The sequence below is a fragment of the Natrix helvetica genome (genome assembly GCF_964273705.1).
Source record: "Natrix helvetica genome assembly, chromosome: 2".
Classification (NCBI taxonomy): Eukaryota; Metazoa; Chordata; class Lepidosauria; order Squamata; family Natricidae; genus Natrix; species Natrix helvetica.
The window spans coordinates 173,425,678-173,446,794 of record NC_138552.1 but is presented as its reverse complement, the minus strand read 5'-3'; the positions used below and the strand labels follow the sequence as shown (position 1 = coordinate 173,446,794).

At 39.8% G+C, this 21,117-nt stretch overlaps 1 protein-coding gene across 1 annotated transcript in view; it reads left to right on the top strand.

Moving 5' to 3' along the window:
- SNAP91 (synaptosome associated protein 91) overlaps window positions 1-21,117 on the top strand; it is a 103,067-nt gene that overhangs the window by 65,802 nt on the left and 16,148 nt on the right. Inside the window, exons 13-20 of the mRNA XM_081940234.1 lie at window positions 2,918-3,024; window positions 11,874-11,888; window positions 12,053-12,223; window positions 15,853-15,960; window positions 16,760-17,029; window positions 17,213-17,293; window positions 17,451-17,522; window positions 18,833-18,916. Of these exons, the coding sequence (XP_081796360.1) occupies window positions 2,918-3,024; window positions 11,874-11,888; window positions 12,053-12,223; window positions 15,853-15,960; window positions 16,760-17,029; window positions 17,213-17,293; window positions 17,451-17,522; window positions 18,833-18,916 (908 nt within the window). The remainder of the gene's footprint in view (window positions 1-2,917; window positions 3,025-11,873; window positions 11,889-12,052; window positions 12,224-15,852; window positions 15,961-16,759; window positions 17,030-17,212; window positions 17,294-17,450; window positions 17,523-18,832; window positions 18,917-21,117) is intronic.

Genomic DNA, 21,117 nt, shown 5'->3' with positions numbered 1-21,117 from the left:
CGGAAGGGGTGGTTTGGGACAGCTTCGGGCTGTCCGCCCTTTCGCCGAATGGGCTCCAGGAGGAAGGAGGTTATCCAAGGAAGAGTGGCTGAATGCTGGTGGTGGGGGAGCCACCCTGATCTCCTTAATCGTCATTAAAGGATAAGCAGCAGACTACTGTAACTTCGTGTTCAACTTATTTGAAACTGAAGATTAGAGGGGGGTGTTTCTTCTCTTAACCCCCCCCCCTCGGATTAAGCGGCATTTGAACTATCTCTCTCTCTATTGGAATGGAGAGAGAACAAAGGCTGACTCGTCACTTGAACTAACTATGTGAGAAAGATCGCTATCACAATTGCAAGAGATGATTGCTGAGCTGTCTTTTTTTAAAAAACCTTATGGAAATCTCCGTTCTTCTCCCTGTGAAAGGAGGAGCTAAGATGGCTCCCTTCCGTCTTTGTCTTTGCACTTACAAATGAAGTCTGCCTTTTGAAACTACCTTCGAAAAAAAAAACCTCTGGTATTGTCTTATTACCATCTCTGAGGGAGACCGGGACCTCTCCTGTTACATGGTCCACCTGGACTTTGATTATTTGACTTTCCCCTTTCTGCTGTGCCTCGGTGTCTGGGAACTGTGAAGGAGAATTAACTCTTCGCTTTCTGATCTGCCTGCCTTCTTGGACCGGCACAGCATTTTCTTTGTAAAAGACTTATATACATCTCTGAACTTAGACAAATGGGGCCTAAGAAACCACCAACGGGCAAGTCATTTTCGGCTCCTCCGTCTGCCACCTCCAGTCCAAGTATGCAGCAAATGAAAATTACCTCATTGTTACAACAAGAAGGGTCTGGAGAGAGCCCGAAAGAGGTATCTGTTACCCAAATGTTTCAAGAAATTATGAGGGGTCAAAATGAGTTGAAAAAAGAGGTGACAGATCTTAAAGATGAACTCAGAGGTGTTCAACATCATATTTCAGAAAACAAACAGAGAATTATGGTGTTGGAGGAGGGGACGGCTGGGCTAGGGGAGGAGGTTAAAGCAGTCTGGAAGGGAAATGTAGAATTGGAAAACTTCATGGCAAAAATAGAATTTGAAAGAATGTCCTTTTTTCTCAGATTCCAGAACCTATCAGAGACAGAAAATTAAGATCTTAAGGATATTATGAGTACAATCTTAGCAGAATATATTAAGAGAGACAAAGAACAGTTGTGGTGGGACCTGGACCTGGTTTATAGGATTAATTCAGCATATGCTAGAAGTCATAATGTTCCAAGGGAGGTACTTGTTAAATTTCTCAGGAGGACCACAAGGGATGAGGTGCTTGGGGCCCAAAGGGAGGGACCACTAAAATATAAAGATGAAGAAATCACCATTCTTAAGCAGATTCCGAAAAAGATAAGAGAAAAAAGGAGGTAGTATTCCTCCTTATCAAAGAAATTATACAATAAAGGAGTTTGGTTTAGATGGTTATTGCCAGAGGGAATGTTGATCTTTTGGGAGGGAAATGGGATTAGAATTAATACAGTGCAGGAGGCTGAAGCCTTCATTAAAAAACATTTCTCTCTTCTAGAGGACGAACACAGGGAAGGTAGTGAAAAGGGTAGCAAGATACAAGATATGAAGGAAGGGAGGTTTGTGGCTCCACCTGGGGACAGGGAGGAAGGAGCAATATCGAAAAGGCTCAGGTCACAAAAATAAAAGTATTTGAAATATATGTAATTGTTGATATACTAGAAAGTGACAAAGGAAAAATGATTGAACACATGGTTGATACAATGTAGAATAAGATTCTGTTTTTGCTTATCTTTTATATCTTGTTTTTAATATTGTAAAAATTGTGAGATTTGGAGGGATTTCTACCACTAGCGTGGGAGCTGCCAAATTTTTCTATGCACCCATCTACCTTTTCCCATAAATGTTTAAAAACCAATAAAATTCTTTAAAAAAAAATCAAACACTTGGCAACTGGTTCATATTTATAACCATTGCAGTGTCCCGAGGTCATGTGATTACCGTTTGTGACCTTCTGACAAACAAAGTCAATGGGAAAAGCAGATTCACGTAACAAGTGTTACTAAGTTAACAACTGCAGTGATTCACTTAGCAATTGTGGCAAGGTCATAAAATGGGTCAAAACTCACTTAACAAATATCTCACTTAACAACTGAAATTTTGGGCTTCATAGTGGTCACTACTTACAAGATGTTCTAAAGTGTGTTTATTCTTGTGTTTCTTCGATGATAGAAGACAAAGTTTTTATGAAGACATCCAAGTATAGCCAGCCGAACAAACAGGTTTAAAGATTAAAGTTTCTATCCTTGGGCTGTGAGACTTTTAAATGCAACCACAATCACTCCATGCACAGGCTATTTTTTTTTTCTTTTTCTTTCTTTTTTCGTTTCTGTTATAATTTTGCACCAGTGAGGTTAAAACCAATTTCGTTGTATTTAAGTACAATGACAATAAAGATTATACTGATTATACTGATACTTATGCTTATAAAAGCATTGCAGACAAAAGCCAAAACATGTACAAATCATAATCAATGTACAAATCATAATCAAACACTTCAATGTACAAATCATAATCAAACCTAAGGTTTCTTTTTCAGAGGGGGGGTGAAGATCCCAACAGTACCTTATTCCTACAAAATGTCCTACAAATTCTTTTTGCCTGAAAATTTTGTGGCGTGTGGATTAATAATGAGTAAATGAGCTTCATCAATCTAGAAATTATGACTTTTGAAGACTAACTTATCTGGAAAACACTTGGTTGCGGAATGTTGATATAAGCTCACAACAATTTGTACAGTTCTAATTATGTTCTTGAGTATGCCATTATTTTTGTTTTAATTCTTGCACATTAATTCATAGGATTTCAAAATTAGTTTTATGACTTTTATTCAAATCCTTTTTTGATATTTCTCTCTTTCAATAGTGCTTCCAAGCTCTCCAGTGATCTTCTAGATCTTCAACCAGACTTCACATCTGGCTCTGCACAAGCAGCTTCAGCAGCTCCCACTGGTGGAACAACTTCATGGGGAGGTAAAACCTTTATGATTTTAGTTCTCTAAAAGTTAATTTCAGAATAAAGCTGGAATGCTGACCACGGTTTCTTAATCCATCTTCATATGTCTAAGACTATTTGTGCTGATTAGAGCAATTTTGTAAATTGGACTTTCTTGGTCATTCAGACCTCCAGGTGTTTTAGACTACATTCCTACCTACCATCAGTGGTGAAATCTAATTTTTTTGCCCATTGGTTCTGAGGGCATGGCTTGGCGGGGTGTGTCTCATGTGACGGTGGGTGTGGCCAACTTTTTTTCACTTTTTAAAGCATTTTTTCCTGCCAATTCGGGTGAAAAAATGCTTTAAAAAGTGGGGGGAAAGCTTCTGACAATCGTGCAGCTCACAGCTGATCTGTGCAATCGTCGGAAGCTCTTTTTTCACTTTTTAAAGCATTTTTTTCCTGCCTATTTGCCTGAACCGGAATGCCATTATAATGAATTTTAAAGTTTCACCTTTACAACATATTTTAACTTCAGAATAATATTTTTGAATACAATTTGTACTGACGTTATTCCATTGTATGTTTCGAACAAATGTATCCTGAAGGTTTTGTTTCATGAATCAGCCTATGGTTGAATCTAAAGAAATTCTGAAATGTGTTTTCTCATTTTACATTTCATTGGCTTATAATCAAAGCACTATTATCCTAATTCTGTTGGGTTTAATTTTCTCCTTCTACAGAAGGAATTTGACATTTAAAATTTGAATGTTTTAAATTGCCATTTAAAATACAGGAGATTGGAAACTACAGTGGGTACTGTTGGAAGTCAGAGCATTTTTTAACATCTATTGAGAATATCAAATCTGTCATAAAACCAACCAGACACACAGATTTTAGTAATTTAAAAATAGCAATTTAAGTTATATAATGTTTTTCTTGACGAGTGGCATTAAAACTTTCTAACAATTTGCAAAAGTGCAACCTTGTCTGTTGTAGCAAACCATCACAGGTATTATGGGTTAAATTTTCTAATGCTGTCTTTCACTATACCCAAGAGTGGCACTCTAGGCTATGTGGCATACGCCTGCCATTATTCTCTAACAGAAAAAGAGACTTGGACAACTCAACTAGGATTGCTTTTTGGCCTTTGGATTATAAGGTCACATTTAATCAGGGGTGGGCTGCTATGGGTTCACCTGGGTTTGGGAGAATCCGTAGTTAATGTTATGGCTGGTTTGAAGAACCACCAAATCCCAACCCTGACTTGCTCCGCCCTGCCCACCCTGCCCCTTCCACCCCTCCCAGGAGTCTCCACACGACCCGTTTTGTATGTGAGGTAAGTGCAGAGGCTCAGGATGTGGGGAAAAACGGGCCTCTTGAAAGTTCCGGAAGGCCTGAAACATCCTCCGGGCCCAGGGGAGGCAGTTTTCGCCTTCCCAGAGGCTTGAGGAAACCCTCTGAGCCTGGGGAAGATGAAAATGTCCCGTCTCTTCCCCCCTCCCCCCGTGGTGCAGGAGGCCGACTAGGTCATGCCCACTATGGCCACATACACCCAGCAGCCGGGCAGAGAACCCGTTGCTGAATTAAAAAAAAAACATGTTTTTTTATTTTTTGTTCTCTAGACATGCATTCACATAATTATTCTTTTTTTTACCTTCATAATTCTAATACATTTGTCATTCCATTTATAGAATTGTAATATTCCATTCGGGTTGTTTTGTTTACCATCCCTCACCTATTTTGACACTACCTTCTTCTCCTGTCCTTTTCTCACTCACTCCCTTCTCTACTTCCTTCCTTCCTCTTTTCCCTTCCTTCTTCCCTTACCTCTCCCCTCATCCTCTCTTCCTCTTCCCCTTCCTACCTTCTCTCCTTCTCCCTTCCATCTTCCTCTCCTCCTCACTATCTTCCTTCCCTCCTCTTCTCCTCTCCTCTCCTCTCTTCCTTTCTCTCCCTCTCTCCCTTCTCTACTTTCTTCTTTCCTCCTCTCCTTTCCCTTCCTTCTTCCCTTATCTCTCCCCTACTTCTTTCTACCTCTTCCCCTTCTTACCCTCTCTCCTTCTCTGCTTCCCCCTTCTATCTTCCTCTCCTCACCTTCTCTCTTCCTTCCCTCCTTTTCCTCTCTTCCTTTCTTTTTATATTGCTGCAGGTGTCTCTTCCAGCTTTTAATTTCTATTTTCTTGGGGTGGTATTTCCGCAAACCCAAAAATCTTTGTATATCATTTCTTGGTTTTTTTTTAAAGAATATTTTTCTTTTTTGGTCAGACAAAAACAGACAACAAATAACACATAGAACCTTCTTCAATCACGTACAGCATGTCGTTTGGTTGTAAAGTTTTTGTGCATCACTTCCATAGTCCTCACTTTCAAATGTATGTAAAATCACAAATTATCAACTCATTTCAAACAAATTCGCATATCATCAATCCAGTATATTATATAAAAATATTATAATTAAACATTCATTTGACTATAAATTGCTTTTAGATCCTTTTGTATGAAATATCCTAAATTTGAGGTAAAACTATGTAATAGCATTCTATTCAATAACATTTCAAATTTCTAACATATTCTGAATAAAAATTGATTATATTTAATAACAAATACTTTTAAGTCTCCTCTCATAGTCCGCATTTGCAGTTTGTATAAAATTTCATATCCTCAAACTAGTACCAATATATGTATTATTATCAATATTACTCATTTATATGACTATATATAAATACTCTAAATATATACTCTAAATTTAACTAAGTTGGACTTAATTTTTATTATAAACTTTCACTACATCAACCTCTATCTTTCCAGTAGTAGTGCAGTTTTATATCTCGTGTCATTTGTGGAATTAATATTCTGGTTGTTTTCTTAGTGAGTCTTTTATGGACTTCTTTTCGCAGCTTGTTGCTCATTGTATATCTTATGAGCACTCGAAACCCTCCATCTGTTCCTTTCATCAACTTATCTTTGGTTATCACCAATGTTTCAGTCAAGATTTTTCTCCTTACTTCCATCAAATTTTCTCTTTTTTCTTCTTCTGTACTTTGAGGTCTGAGGTAAAGTTCCAGTTAATTAATGTTTCTTTTTCATGTTGCGCCATTCTTCCAACTTATAAACACTGCCACTATAGCATTCGAGGGTTTTATTGTATTCCAAACAAGTTCATTATAATCTTTCAAGTCAAAACTTTGCCTTCACTGCAAAAACTCTAAAACAGCAGCTGTATAAACAAACCGTGCTCTTTCCACTATCATTCTCAATAAACAAACTGAAAGGACCTCCGTTGATCAAAGAGCGGAAAGAAAATACAATGATTCAACCTCCAGCCTTAAAGTGGCAGTGTTACTTTTTTTCTCTGCTATTACAGCCCTTTTTAAATAGCAGACTTATGGAGAAAAATTCTTAATAAAAAAAATTCAATCAAACGTTGTAGAAAAGCAAGAGATTTTTAATCCATAAGTATATATAGAAAAAGTAAAAAATAAAAAGTAGAAGAAGAAAAACTGAGCCTTCCAATTTAAAAAATAGGAAACATTTGCAGAACTTCCATTCGTAAAAAGAGAGTTTTTTAAAAAAGATAACACACTAAGTTTAATGTAGCTTAATTTCGCCGCTTGTTTTCTTTTGTCTTCAATTTTAATTTAGTTTTAATTTTTTTGGGGTAGCTTCTTTTCTAATAATAAAATTTCCTCACCAATCTGACACACTATTCTCTTCCATTTTCTTTCCGTTCCGGAGCTGTCCCAACTTCAGCAGCTTCAGGGCTGGGTTTCTGTCATCAGGAAAAAGAGCTTCTCCTGAATCAATCAGAGACTTTGCGGTGTCCCTGAGATCAGCAGAACATACTTTTCTCTATCACCGTTTCTTCATGACGGTTTAGGTCCAAAAGGACCGCCCAGTGGTAGAAATATCAACTGTGATCTTGCAGCTCCAAGATCGCACGTCGTATCGTCGCAACGTCAGCTCTCTCCATTCCCCGTTGCTGAAATTTTTGAAGCCCACCCCTGCATGTAATGTATACGTATAAACAATTAGGATGCTCTCTCTTCAGCTTTTGCCACTTCAATTGGTTCCCCCAATCTTCATAGTGGTAAAGCTAGTTCTATCCTAGAGGTCATCTTCATGTCATTTAATATGTGTGTTGGCAGTGCTAGAAAAAGGGGAAGAAAATAAATGTATTGTCAGCTGCATGCTTTCTTCTATGCATCTGCTCTCTCAGGAGGTCAAATATAAAGAAAAAATCCCATCTATGTCCCATCCTAGGGAACAAGGCAGATAGATCTTTCCTTTCTGGGACTTAATGAAGTATTGTTTTCGCTATCTTTTTCCTTCCCCAGTTTGCCCTATCAAAGCAAGAATTGTTTAGTACATCCGCATGTATTTGAATTGTCTCAAGAGTCTTTCCAGGAAGGATGAGGGGAAATTTATTTTTAATCCTATACCTACATCAACACTGCTCCAACAGCGAAGGAAGGGATTGTATTCCTGCAGAATCTATTTTTTTAAATTATTTTGGCAATGATAGAAAATGCAGTATTTTCACTAGGAACAAGTACTGCTCAAACGGGGATAGTTTAACAGAATAATTAGCTTTCTGTATTTGTTCTGTAAAGCTATTTTTACAGAGAACCAGGGATTTTTGTTAGGATTGATCAAAAATGTGGCTTTTCCATAGTTTCTAAAGGACAGCACTACATTTAATGTTTAAAAACTGTAATTTAGGGAAATTGCTATTGATGATCAGCAATACGCGATGAATTAGCTAAGTACTGCCAAAAGATTTTCATGATCATAATGCACAAAATCCATCAACTGATAATAACAAATGGGGGTAATATTGAGTTAAGCAGTAGCACAGAAGCAATAATCTACTCACCCTCACTTAACAAGAATTTTTTTCCTTAAAGTGCCTGAGAGGCAGAACTGCAGCAAACAAGCCAACCAACAAGTTCAAATGCAGCTTTGCAGCAAAATGCATTAAAGAACTATGTATCTTTAGTACGTAAGAACATGAATGGAGGACATGTGCATGCAATCACACATAGACATCAGAGCCATCAAATCAACCAGCCAACCAAATCCTTTTGGGAAGGAAAAACCTATGCTGGTTTGCTGAGCTTGGGCCTATGTTTGTCCTGTCGATTACAACATGGAATTTTTGGAGGGCCACTGAAGATGAAAATTCACTTACCTTTTAAAGGCATCATGAATTCAACCCTGAGCCAGACAGAAGAACATGATTAAAGTATGCACCCAGTTGGCATGACTAAACTTGTACAACAGATGGATAGAAGGACATTTTTTTCAGAATACACACAGAAACAAAATCTATTTCGTTTCAGAAAATATTTTTGAGAAATAGCCGTAGCTTTCTTCTAGGCCAGTGGGTCTCAACCTTCCTAATGCTGCGACCCTTTAATACAGTTCCTCATGTGGTGACCCCCAACCATAAAATTATTTTATGTTTTCCGTATTTTTTTCAAAAATATGTGTTTTCTGATGGTCTTAGGTGACCCCTGTGAAAGGGTCGCTCGCTCCCAAAGGTGTCCCAACCCACAGGTTGGGAACCACTGTTCTAGGCCATTAGAATGTGATATAATAAACCTGCAAGAGAGAGTGTATGCAATGTTTGTCTGTGTGAGTTGCTGGCCACAACATTGCTTTTACACTGCCGCATGTATATATACCTCTGGCATTAGCATCCCCTTTTAACCCAACTGCATATACAGGTAGTCCTCGACTTACAACAGTTCATTTAGTCACCGTTTAAAGTTACCATGGCACTGACAAAAGTGACTCATGACCATTTTTCACACTTACAACCTTTGCAGCATTCCCCATTGTCACATGATCAAAATTCAGATGCTTGGCAACTGACTCATATTTATGACAGTTTCAGTGTCCCCAGGTCACATGATCCCCTGTTGCGACTTTCTGGCAAGCAAAGTCAATGGGAAAGCCAGATTCACTTAACAACCATGTTGCTAACTTAACAAGAGCAGTGATTCACTTAACAAGTGTGGAGAGAAAGGTTGTAAAAGGAGGCAAAATTAACTTAACAACTGCCTCGCTTAGCAACAGAAATGTTGGGCTCAATTGCAATCGTAACTCGAGGACTACCTGTATGACTGGGTGTAGAAGGAGCAGCAGTGGCATTGGCTACAGGTGAAGGTATGTGGGCTATGAGAGAGGAGGGCAGAGAATGAAGAGGATCGCAAATGAATCCTACAGCAATTTCAGGAAATCTCATACACTATGGATATCAGGTGTTCTTCAGATGAAAGTCTGCAGGTTCAAAGACGCCATTTGCCACCGGTGTGACAGGAAGGGACATTTGGCCAAGGTGTGCAAGGCGGCCATGCCAGTTGCTGCTCGGCCTCCTGAACGCGCCTTGCCAAGACAGTCCACAAGACAGGCTCCTAGGCACCGCGAGGACTGTTTCACCATCGCGGGTGACCAGCAGCACTCTGAATGGGCCGTCAGCCACACAGCGCTATCAAAGCCGGCCCACAAGATCTATTTGATTGTCCAAATTGAGGGAGAGCCCTGTAAAATGGAAGTGGACACTGGCTCTTCCAAATCCCTCGTCTCTTGGGCCACTATCAAGCGGATAGTGCCCAGCCTTACTAAGGCTACCCTTAAGCAGTGCCCGATTCGCCTCAGAGACTATCAAGGGCAACAGATTCCTATTGTGGGTTGTGGCACATTCCAGGTCACCAGCCACAATTTCCATGGGCCTCTTCCCCTCATCATTGTCGACGGCCAGCTGCCCAGCCTCCTAGGGCTAAACTGGTTCTCCGCGTTGGGGCTCAACGTTTCCGGGGCCCAATCCTGCCCTGGTGAACTAACACCATTAGAAGCCGCTTCTGCACCCTTCTCCAATGCGTTCTGGTCACCTGCCCTATCTGGTAGTCCAGTTGGTCCAGCGGAGGCCACTCTTCCCGCCGTCTCGGCCGCTCAGTCCCCGGCAGTTCCGCAGGCCCAGCCAGCAGAGACTCCTCCTCTGACCACCACCCCTGAACTGAGATGATCAGGGCGGAGCCGTCGCCGGCCAGCTACTTGGTGGACTACGCATGTGCCAACTGGGAGGAGAGGGGTGTTAAGTACTGAAGTTCCCTGTCATTGACTTATATTGCTAGTTCCTGATTGGCTAAGACGCGAGGAGCCTGCTGGCGGGAGAATCTAGCTACCTGACTGGCTAACCGTCTGACAGCTCTAGTATAAAAGAGCTGTCAGCTGTCATTTACTTTGCTGTTTGCCGGTTCGAGGTTTGCCTTACATTTGAGCTGTTTGTCACTGTTAATAAAGGTTGTGTTAGCTTCAACCTTCCTTGCCTCAGCTCCTGTCTGCCTCGTTCTCCCTACAGAACAAAGTGAGTTGGCATAAAAAAGACAGAACTTGTTTCTCATCATTGTCCATAGCTGGACAGGCAAGACAAGGGGACTAATCCTCAATTGCTTTCCCATTTTTGCTCAAGAAAATTCCAAAATAAAAGAGTCACGTTCTAGGTGCCAATAACTGGGGTGAATCATGTCACCTGCAGAGGTGGGTTTCACATAGGCTTACCACCAGTTTGCTGTGAGCGTGCACACTTTCTGTGCATGCGCTTTGCTTGCGCACACGGCTTGGAAATATGGCTAAATAGGACAGCATAGAGCCGGAGTGGAAGGGTGGGCTCTTCGCCTGAACTGGTTTGAACTGGCTGAATACCACCTCTGGTTTCCTGCCTAGACAGAACTCTCTTCCTCAAGACTCTGCTTGTGAGTGAGAAGTGTGTATTGCTGAGAAACATGGCCAGGTCTGACCAGAACCTGACATTGTCTACCCAAGAACTGGAGTCTATCTACTTCTTTCCCCTGCTTGCTCAGGTAGCATGATATGGAATGTTCTGGGCTGCCTATCAAACCATCAAACAATATCTTTCTCTGGAAATGGGCCATACATATTAACAAGATTGGCATATTTGGGCAATTTCATCACAAATCCTATACCAGAATTAAGGCTCTGGCTGCTCTTGCTACTGGTGGGTAGCTTTTTCCTAGGCATGGTCTTAGTTAACCTCAATTGGACAATTTCTGGAACAAGGAGAGTTTTCCAGACAACAATTGTTGGAAGCACAGAAATGGGCAATGAGAGGGTTTCTGTAAATCCCAAAGCAGCTGCCTCTCTTGCTTCACTATATTTGCTTGGTTGCATTTTGGGTCTCCTTTCCAAATTGACAAATAAGCTTACCATTTTTTTCACTCTTGACCTGGAATGGTTAAGAATCATAGAACAGCTATTAAGTCAATTTTTGCTCACCTCTGCAGCTTCAAAGGTGGGGGAAGTCTTTTTCTATTTATCAGTGGATGTCATTGCTCATTACAACCAAATTATAAATCCACTTATTAGAATTGTTAATTTGCATTCACTCAGAGATGTTTAATTCTAAACTTTTTAAACTGCCTTGCTTCTGTCATTTCTAAAATCAATATTTAAAAGCACATATCTCTGCTGATTTTGTTGCCGGTTAGATTGTGAAGTGTTGTGCAGTTTCAGGTTCAGGGTGTTCAAAAAACTAATAATGACAGTATTTGCCCAACATATCAAGTTAATTCTTGCTGTCAACAATAGTTTGTAGTTGAATAAGGCTGTGCCAGAGATGGGTTGAGATAAGCCTTAGTCACTTAAGTCTTTGTTTCTAGGTGCTTTGGAAAAGGAAAAGTGACAGCATCATGTAAAAGGTATTGCGTGCCAATACCTGTGACATATCTGGACTTAGCGGAGAGTCCTGCTGATTTGAAATAGCCCAAAATTGCCAGAGAGTGACTGCTAAGTAGCATGCATGTTGACTTTCTTAACCCTCTTTATTTCTTTACAATGCTGTCTTTTAATGGACATGTTACAGACCTCCTGGGAGAGGGTGAGTAATGCTTGATTTCTAAGCAGTTTTTCCAGCTGAAATGTTTAAATATTCAATTAGACTAGGCCTGTCTCTGTTCAATTTATTTTACTGTGCAATCTAGTGTTATTTTGGCCTTTTCTCCTTACTGTTCCTGTTTGATCTTCCTGTATGGACGCATGTAGACAGTTTGGCTGGATTTTCCAGTGTTACCTCTGAACCACAGATTTCAGATCCATTTGCACCAGAACCCATCCTAGCTCCTCCTGTTGCAACTGCTGACACAGCAACTACTTCTGCAACTACCACCGGTGCTGCTCCTGCGGCTGCGGCTGCTGAGGTGGATCTCTTTGGAGGTTAGTTAGCTTACTTATTCGCTACCACTTTCTTGACTGAAACACGGGGAGGATGGAGGAAACACTTATCGATTTTGGTAACTTTCTTCACTTCACCTACAGAATTAATAAAAATTCTTGAAAAGAGACCCGACGTGCATGTTACCTCCTGCAAAAATGATTCTGGGAAGTAATCTTCATAGGAACATGGGTGGAATGAATTTATTTATCATAAATGTGTTATATTAACTAGCATAAATCTCTTTCCTTGCACATAGCAATGGGTTTGAGACCTGTAGAAGAGTTTAATCTTTTTCCGCTCTCTGCTTATGGGTGGTCCCTTGTTCTGAAGCTGTATTCAACCTGACTTGGAAGCGCCAATTAGTACTCCAAATGTATTACCTCGCGGGTGTCAAACCCGCGGCATCATGGCAATGTCACATGACATATTGGGACTTTTCCTCCCTTTGCTAAACCAGGCAGAAGCGTACCCAGCATGTGACACATCAGGGCCACGGGTTTGACACCCCTGTATTAATTATACCCTCTGAAGCAAATTGAACTTTGGATAATTAAGCAAAATATCTGCTAACCAGAGATGCTAGTTATAAATATTGTATGGTAGGGGTGTCAAACTCACAGCGTCACGTTGTCATGTGACGTATCGTGACTTTTCCCCCTTCACTAAACCGGGGGTAGGTGTGGCCAGCATGTGACGCATCTGGCCCGCAGGCTGCAAGTTTGACACCCTTGTTGTACAGGTTTCTTTCTCTGAAAGGGAGAAATAGATCTATTGGTATTGCTGCACTTATCACTATTAACCATGTTATGCCAAACTGGGGAGAGGAAGTTGGCCCTTGTCTTGCTTTATTTGGTAAATTATAGTCTGTAGAATAATATAATTTGATGAGATAAAAGTTTTTCAGGAGTAAAAGTACGTACTGTAAAACAAACGTAACAATTGATTTAGTGATTCTTCAGGTAAGCAAAATGTTTCCAATATAACAACTGTGAAATTTTATCCCATTTTCAGTATCTGCTTTCAGCATTTCAGTGTGACTTTAGGGTAAAGCTTCCTGTTTACCTTAGCTAAGTAGAGTTCTTGAGATTGAAATGTTCTCCGTTATTGGACAACTGCCATACAGTTTTCTGTAACGTGTTAAGCAAAACCAAATTGCTTAAAAGCTTCATTTATTAGAATTCAAGTTCAGCACGAGAATTTGGCAGACTCCATTTCCTGTTGCTTTTTTCCTTATTACTTTGCTCTTTAATAGATCTTAGGCAGCTTTAACTTATTCTGTTGCAGATCAGATGCATGTTTATGTGAGCTTTTTAGAATAGGCAGCAGGATTTTTATTTTCGAGGATGAATATTTTTAACATTAAATTGTCTGTGTCTTAATAAGCATGTCTGTCCTCCTGTTTCTAGAGAAATTGTAAGTTTGATGTTTCTAGTGGGAAATTGCATGGCGGCAAAACCAACAGCGTCCTTTTTTTCAATTCTGAATTGTCTTTTCAAACTCCCCACCTATTGTGGCTACTTTGGTCTTTCCCCGTTTTCTTCTGATCATTTTGCTCAATCTTATTTAATGCTGCTGGAGTCGGCAGGGTTTGTGGTACTCTACACAATTAATAGAGAGTGGGGAAATTGGTATAGCGCAGCTTCTACTTTTTTAAATAGCTTTAACGTTACTTGGAGGCAGGATATTTTTCTAGATTTGAATTTAGAAAACCAGACCTAGTCTTTTTCTGTTTCCCATGACTCAGTCGACATTTCTAGATGTCTCTTAATTGCAGCAAGTGCAAATGCATTATTTTCCCAACCATGTAGCGCTAGTGAATTGCAGTCTATATTTTTCTCTGCTAGTTGATAAAAAAGGGCTTGTTGTGATTAACTCTAAAGGATAGTTTAGCACTGCATAAACAGGCTAGTGAATTTTTATCCCTGAGGATGTCAAGAGAAAAAAAATCAGAATCCATACCCTTATTCAAAGTGACTAGAACTGGTCAGTGATAATGTTCTCATGATGTAGTAAAGCTAAGATTATCCTTAAAATTGCCTTGATGTGTGAGAACTGTGAGATACCTGAGGAAACAGCAATCAGGTGCCGTGACTTTTCCTTCTGTGGTTTAAGCTACTTGAACTGCCCTGCTATGCCCATCGTGAGAATTTTGCTCTGATGACAAGAAATACTCTTGAAGGAGATGAAAAGAAAACACTTGTGGCAAGAAGGTAGTCCCATGCAAGAATCAGTTGTATTAACAACACTGGAAAAGTAGTTCTACCCTAATATTGTACTTTCTAACATCCCTGACCCAAAATTAGCCATTATCAAGCCATAAATTCCTGTTTGCTAAGTGGTGAACCAATCATATTTTGCCTCAGTATCTTAACTGGGAATTAGTTTGAACTAGAGTTTATTGACACAAGCAAGAATTAGAAAGCATGCCCTGATTTTGGCTATTTTCAATTATATTGTATCAAGCAAGTTTAAATCCAGAAGCAGAAGGTTTCCACCACCCCTTCCTGGGGTGTTCCTGAAAAGGAGACTGGGTCTTGATCCAGAGTCTTAATCACACTCTCTTGTGAAATGCTAAAAAGGATATAAAATTATACCTTTGATGTGTGCAAGAAAAAGTAGGCATTTGGTTGGCTTCCTACAACCAATACAGTGGCATCTTAGGGAGACAAGTTCTCTTTGTACACACCCCAAGCTTGACCAATACCTTGCAAGGGTGTGAATTGCTTTGTGTATCACTTAATGCAAATAAATAAGGCCAATAATGTCAACTGAATTATTAGAATGCTATGGATGTAATTACAGTAGTCCGAGTTAAGAGGCGTTGTAGTGCAAATAACATTTTTAGTCTACTTTACTTCCCCTGAGGGCAGCACGGTGGCCCTGTGGTTAATATACTGGGCTTGTTGGCTAGAAAGCTGGCAGACTAAGTTCAAGACCCAAGTGCAATGTGACTGGGTAAGCTCCAATCCCCCCTAGCTCTTGTCAGCTTAACAGTTCGAAAGCATGCAAAAGCAAGTAGATAAATAGGTACCACTTTGATGGAAAGGTAACAGCACGCCATCATAGGTCATTTGTGCTAGCTACATGACCACAGAAATGTCTTCAGAAGTTCTGGCTCAATGGCCTTGAAACAGATATGAGCACCACTCCCTAAAGTGGGCAACCACTAGTGGAGTAAAATCCGTAGGAACTTCTTTTTAACTTACTTCCCCCATCTTAGAGAACATATAAAACAATTTGACAGAAAAGGAAAAGTTACTCTGTTAAGTGTATTGGTTATTGAATGATTTTGATGTTCTCCATTAGGGGTCCCGTCCCCCTCTTTGGAGGCTACGTGTGCATTCTGCTCAAGACCCTTATACAAGGAGCATTTCCTGCCATTAGCTTTTCTGCTTACCTTGTGTGTACTTGCAGACTATCGCAATCATCGTGACCTAATATAATTACGTGGGTTGAGTTCAGTTTGAAAACTGTTGGTCGTTGCACAAAACAAACGCAACCTTCACCCTATGAACCCGCATTTTGTTTAAGGGATTTTTTTTTTTGTGCTATTTAACTTGGTCCTTTTACTATATTTTCTTCTTTTTTTATATTCTTCTTAATTTCTGTTTCTAAACCTGCACTCAAGATGCCTTTGCAACTTCTCCTGGTGACGCCCCCACAGCACCTGAAGGGGCAGCAGCACCAGCTACCCCAACCCCCGTAGCAGCAGCTCTTGATGCATGTTCAGGAAATGGTGGGTTCCATCTCATTAGCTCGTCTGTCGTCGTCGTGTGTGTCATACTAATTAAAATAAACTTCATGGCAGTATGTTTGTCACTTAAGGATGGGGGGGGGATTTTTTCCTAAAAAAACCCCATTTCCCCCAGGTATTTGGACAAAAGTTCTAATCGAACAAAATTGTGTCAAGAAAGCATTCCTACATGATTTCGCCAAAGCCTTTTTTAATTGAAAAATGTTAGCAATGCTGAATCTTGCATGTAGCTGATAGAATGGTTCTCCAATTAGGAACAGATCTTTTCAAAGCACCTTAGTTTAAGTGAGAGGGAAAATGCATGTGGGCACATGAGCGCCTATAAGTACAGATGTCAGAGAATCAACAGTAATTAACAAAGCTGTGCCTTTGGTCCAGGGGTTGGTTCCAGCAGTCACTACTGCCAGTTTGCTCGTGGCCATGTAGCGCGTGTGCTTGATGTGTGCTGCATGCGCAGTACAATAAAAATTGTTCTGCACATGTGCAGATGCAAAAAACAAGATGGCAGCGCTTATGGCGCCGCCTGGAAAACCAGTTTGGGGAGTGTGGTAGGCCTAGGTCACTGCTGGTTCCAGCGACCCAGACCGCCAAACCACTACCAGTTCGGCTGAACTGGCCCAAACCAGTAGCAACCCAATACTGCTTTGGTCTCTGTTTTGCATGTATGTATAAATGATGATATGTGTGTGTGTGATTTAATCCACACACGGTGTGGCTTTTCCTATCTCCTTCCCGGCTGATCCTTTATATATATGTATATTCTACCGTTTCCTTTTACAAGACCCCTTTGCCCCATCAGAAGGCAATGCAGAGGCTGCTCCTGAGCTGGATCTCTTTGCTATGAAGCCAGCTGAGACCGGTGTTCCTGTAGTTACCCCTACAACTAGTGCAATTACTTCCGCAACCAGTCCTACTCCAGTTGCTGCTGTGGCCCCTCCAGTCCCTGCTACAACTGCTGCTACTACTGCTACTGTCACTACTGCTGCTACATCTGCTCCTACCACCACTACCACCACCTCTGCTCCTCCTCCTGCTCTAGATATCTTTGGTGGTAACTTACTTATTTAATTCTTTCTTTCTTGCTGATACATTTTGGGGTGAACTAGATTTTCAGTCTATGGAAACAGTCATTTTAAAAAAATATTTAAACTACGTGGCAATTATTTTTTGAAAAGAAACAAAATTCACAACATGAAGATATAAATTAGTAAGACACAATGTATTCTTCATCTAGATTTGTTTGAATCCACACCTGCTGAGGCTCCTGCACCACCTAAGTCAGATGCAGCTCCTGGCATAGACCTATTTGGGACAGGTAAATATATATAAAAGTACTGTCCTATAATAATGCAAGCTTGTGTTTTAAAATTTCCATTTTATTTGATTGCTGAGCATTTTTTTTGTCAATCATACAAATAGCTATCTCCAATCTTCATGTAATTTATAATTCATTTTTCTTTGGCTTCTGCAAGATACTTTTTCTTCTGCAACTACTGGAGCTTCTCCTGGGCCCGAGAATTCTCTTACTGGTGATCTCTTATCAGGTAGGCGCTTTCTTCTTAGACCTAAGTTATTCTCATGTGGCTTGTCACTTTCCTTCCAAAATACCTGTGAAACATGATCAGTTTTAAACTGCTGAAAAGTTAATAAAGTCAAAACTGAGCTGATCTCTTGAATATTCCCTGAGTCACTTTAGATTACCATTGGGCAGGGATACTCAACCCCTGATTCGCAGACCAACACTGGTCCGCGGCCCACTAGGAACCAGGCTGTGCAAGTGAGTGAAGTCCCCATCCACACAGGAGTGGGATTCAGGCAGTGTGCAGAACCACACCTTCCCGGTCCATGGGAAAACCGCCCTGTCCCCCAAAAGGTTGGGGGGCGCTGCCTTTGAGAACATTTACGCCATTATATTTAAAGAGAGACAATTCCCTCTCCCAAATTTTAGATTGTATAAGCCTTGCCCAAATTCCCACACAAGCGTTTGACTTAGATTCTTAGAACATGAGACTGTTAATCGTACTCATAAAATCTTGATAATAAAACATGAAAATATAATTATTTTAATTTAGGAAGGCAACGTGTGCAACTTTCTGCTAAATTTGTAGTGCTAATCCTGTTTACAGACTTCTGTGTGCAATTCACATTCCACTTCCTGTTCAAATTATTACTGAAAAATGGACAGAGTCAAAAGCCACCTGGAGAGTTTGTTTATAATCATAACCCAGGAAAAGAGCTTTATGAGATACATAGTCTTATAGCACCTTCCCTATTGACAGATTTACCTGGCAATTGAGATGTAGTTCTAAGTGACAATTACCTGCTATATTAATAAGCATTTTCAGGGTCTAGGGACATAATACTGTCCTCCACAGCTTATCTATTAAAAGAAGGTTCATGAAGCTTCCATGATCAGGATGTTTTCATGCTATCAAAAATCCAGGAAATCTAAATAATTAAACATATCTGGCAATAAAATTTGATCATATTTCGAGTTAACCAGAATTCCTATAGCATGAATGAAATGAGAAAACAGGAAAAAAACAGCTCTTGAGCTTATACATGCAATAATATAAAACCAAGGCTAATATATATTTATATAATAAAATACATACCTATTACCGTGTGCAGTCCCTGCATGTGTCAAAGATAAATTTAAAAATGGCCAAAGAACAGTTTTTCTTTTCAATCTAATTTTTAAACACGCTGCTTTTATAGTGGATACTTTGTGAAAAATTTAGTTTTTCCAAATCTTTCCAATATATATATATATATATTGTGTGGTCATGGAATCAAGGTAATGGCCTCATCATTCCTAATTTGCTGATACTAAATATTATCATGCTTACTCCAGTGGATGCATTTGCAGCACCATCGTCCCTGCCCACTGCTTCCCCGGCTAAAGTGGACTCTTCAGGTGTGATTGACCTGTTTTGTGGTGGGTATTTTTGTTCCTCACCATTCAAGTACTTCCCATTTCATTTCAGGGTTCATTTCATTTTTCTTTGCCAGCAATTCAACATTTCACAACAGTTACTTTTATTGCAGTGTGGTGTGCTTCGTTTGCTTTTTAACTGAGTGTTATAAAATGCAATTGAGGTGTGGGGTTTTTTTTTTGTTGTTGTCTTGTCGTTATTTCCACGCATGGAATTCCTTTCTTGTTCAAGTAACTATTGCATTCTTCCTCCTACAGTATACAATTTTCAGTTTTACAATTATGCTTCTCTATAGCATGTATATTTCTCTTGACAGCTACCTGTTATCTATTTGTAGATTGGGGATGAAGGGTCTGTCTGTCTGTCTATCTATCTATCTATCTATCTATCTATCTATCTATCTATCTATCTATCTATCTATCTATTTATCTATATATCTATCGGTATCTATCTGTTCAGATAAGTCTGGTAAAATTGAGGCTACTCTTGTGATGCTTAGCAATTATTTCCCTATGTCAGGGGTGTGAAATTAATTTTCCCAAGTGGCCATATGAGAAACAGGGGTTCTTATGCCGGGGGGGGAGGGGGAACGAAAAAATAGGACTACATGCATGCATTGACACACATATGTAAATTGAAAAAATAGTCACCTTCAAAATAAAAGGATTGCAATTGTATTGAGTGTGTGATGTATACACTTATTTAGTTTTGATTTCTAATTTCTAATTGACCTCACATAGGCTTGATCGGGACACCCCCAAAAATGCCAGATGTGACCTGAAGGTTGTAAAATGCTACATTTGCTTCTGGGGTGTACATTGAAATTATTTTAATACATAGTATCTACTGTCTTTTAATTACAAATCATGAAGGGAACTATGTATGTAACTCTGGCCAAGCATAAAGCACAAACTGTTACTGCTTTTTATCAAAAGGCAAAAAGTTTTTATCAAAAGGCAAAAGGTTCTTCATAATTTGCAATATTACTCAAGAAAACATTAGATACTTAAAGGCGAAAAAGCACAAATGAAGACAACTTTCATTAGCAGCAGTGATAATATACAACCAGGCAGAATGTTTACCTTACAGAAGATACTTTACTTTACTTTACTTTATTTAGATTTATAAACCGCTCCCTCTCTCCGAAGGGACATTTATACTGATTGGAAACAGTATAAATTAGGAAAGTCCCCAGATTTACAGAATAGCAATAGCTATGAAACGTGTTATTAGATAGCACACTCATTAAATTTCACAGATAAATTTGGTTCATTTCAGATATCAAAAATATTTTTTTCTCCTGAAAATACTGTTCATATATTGCCTTTTTTTTTGTACAGCCTCCATCTCAGTCAAATGAATCCGTATCCCATATGCTTCATAGCAGTTAGTCTCTCTCTCTCTCTCTCCTGGCTCTGATGCCCCTTATATGTCTGCCAAAGGCAGATGGGAAGGCAGGCAAACAGGCAGCTCAGTTAGGTGCTGGAACAATCTGTCTGCAGGTTGTCCTGAAATGTGATCAAGAGAAGGAAAGCTGCAGAATGCCAAGGAAAGAGAGGCATTAAAGAGTATTCTTGTGGGACTGCAAGTTTGTGGGAACAAGCAGAGGTTGTCTTGCTCATGTGCACAGAAAACCTTCGATGATGGATGGATAGGTAAGATGTAGAAGAGGAAAAGAAGGAAACAGTGCATTAGAAAAGAGAAAATAAAGGGTTTCTGTTGAATTCTGAAGTCACATCTTTTGTGCCTGCTTAAAAAATCTATTTGCAGATGTCTTAACAAACAGAAACTTCCATTGATTTTATTTCCTGTGAAGTGTGCTGTGAAGCACTTTATTCAAATGCTTTATACATCCCCACTGTCTGCATTCATTTGGGGGGGGGGCAATGGCGAAGCACCAAATTGTTCACAGTACTTTTTGTTTTTGATTTCTTAAGTGGCCACTTTACAAATGACAAGATGCCAATATTTTTCCATCCTTTCTTATTTCATTAAGAGTATCTGCTTCCAGCCTACTCCCCATCAACCTTCAGTGTCCTATTTGTGATGCCTCTGTGTAGGACTTGTTTAGACTACAATATATCTTTCCTTCTCACTGCACAACCACACCCTCGTGTAACTATGGTTACAGCTACTGAGAAAATCACCTCTCTGCAAAAGTGCCGGCATGCTATTCCTTTCATCATCAGAGCTAGCAATACAC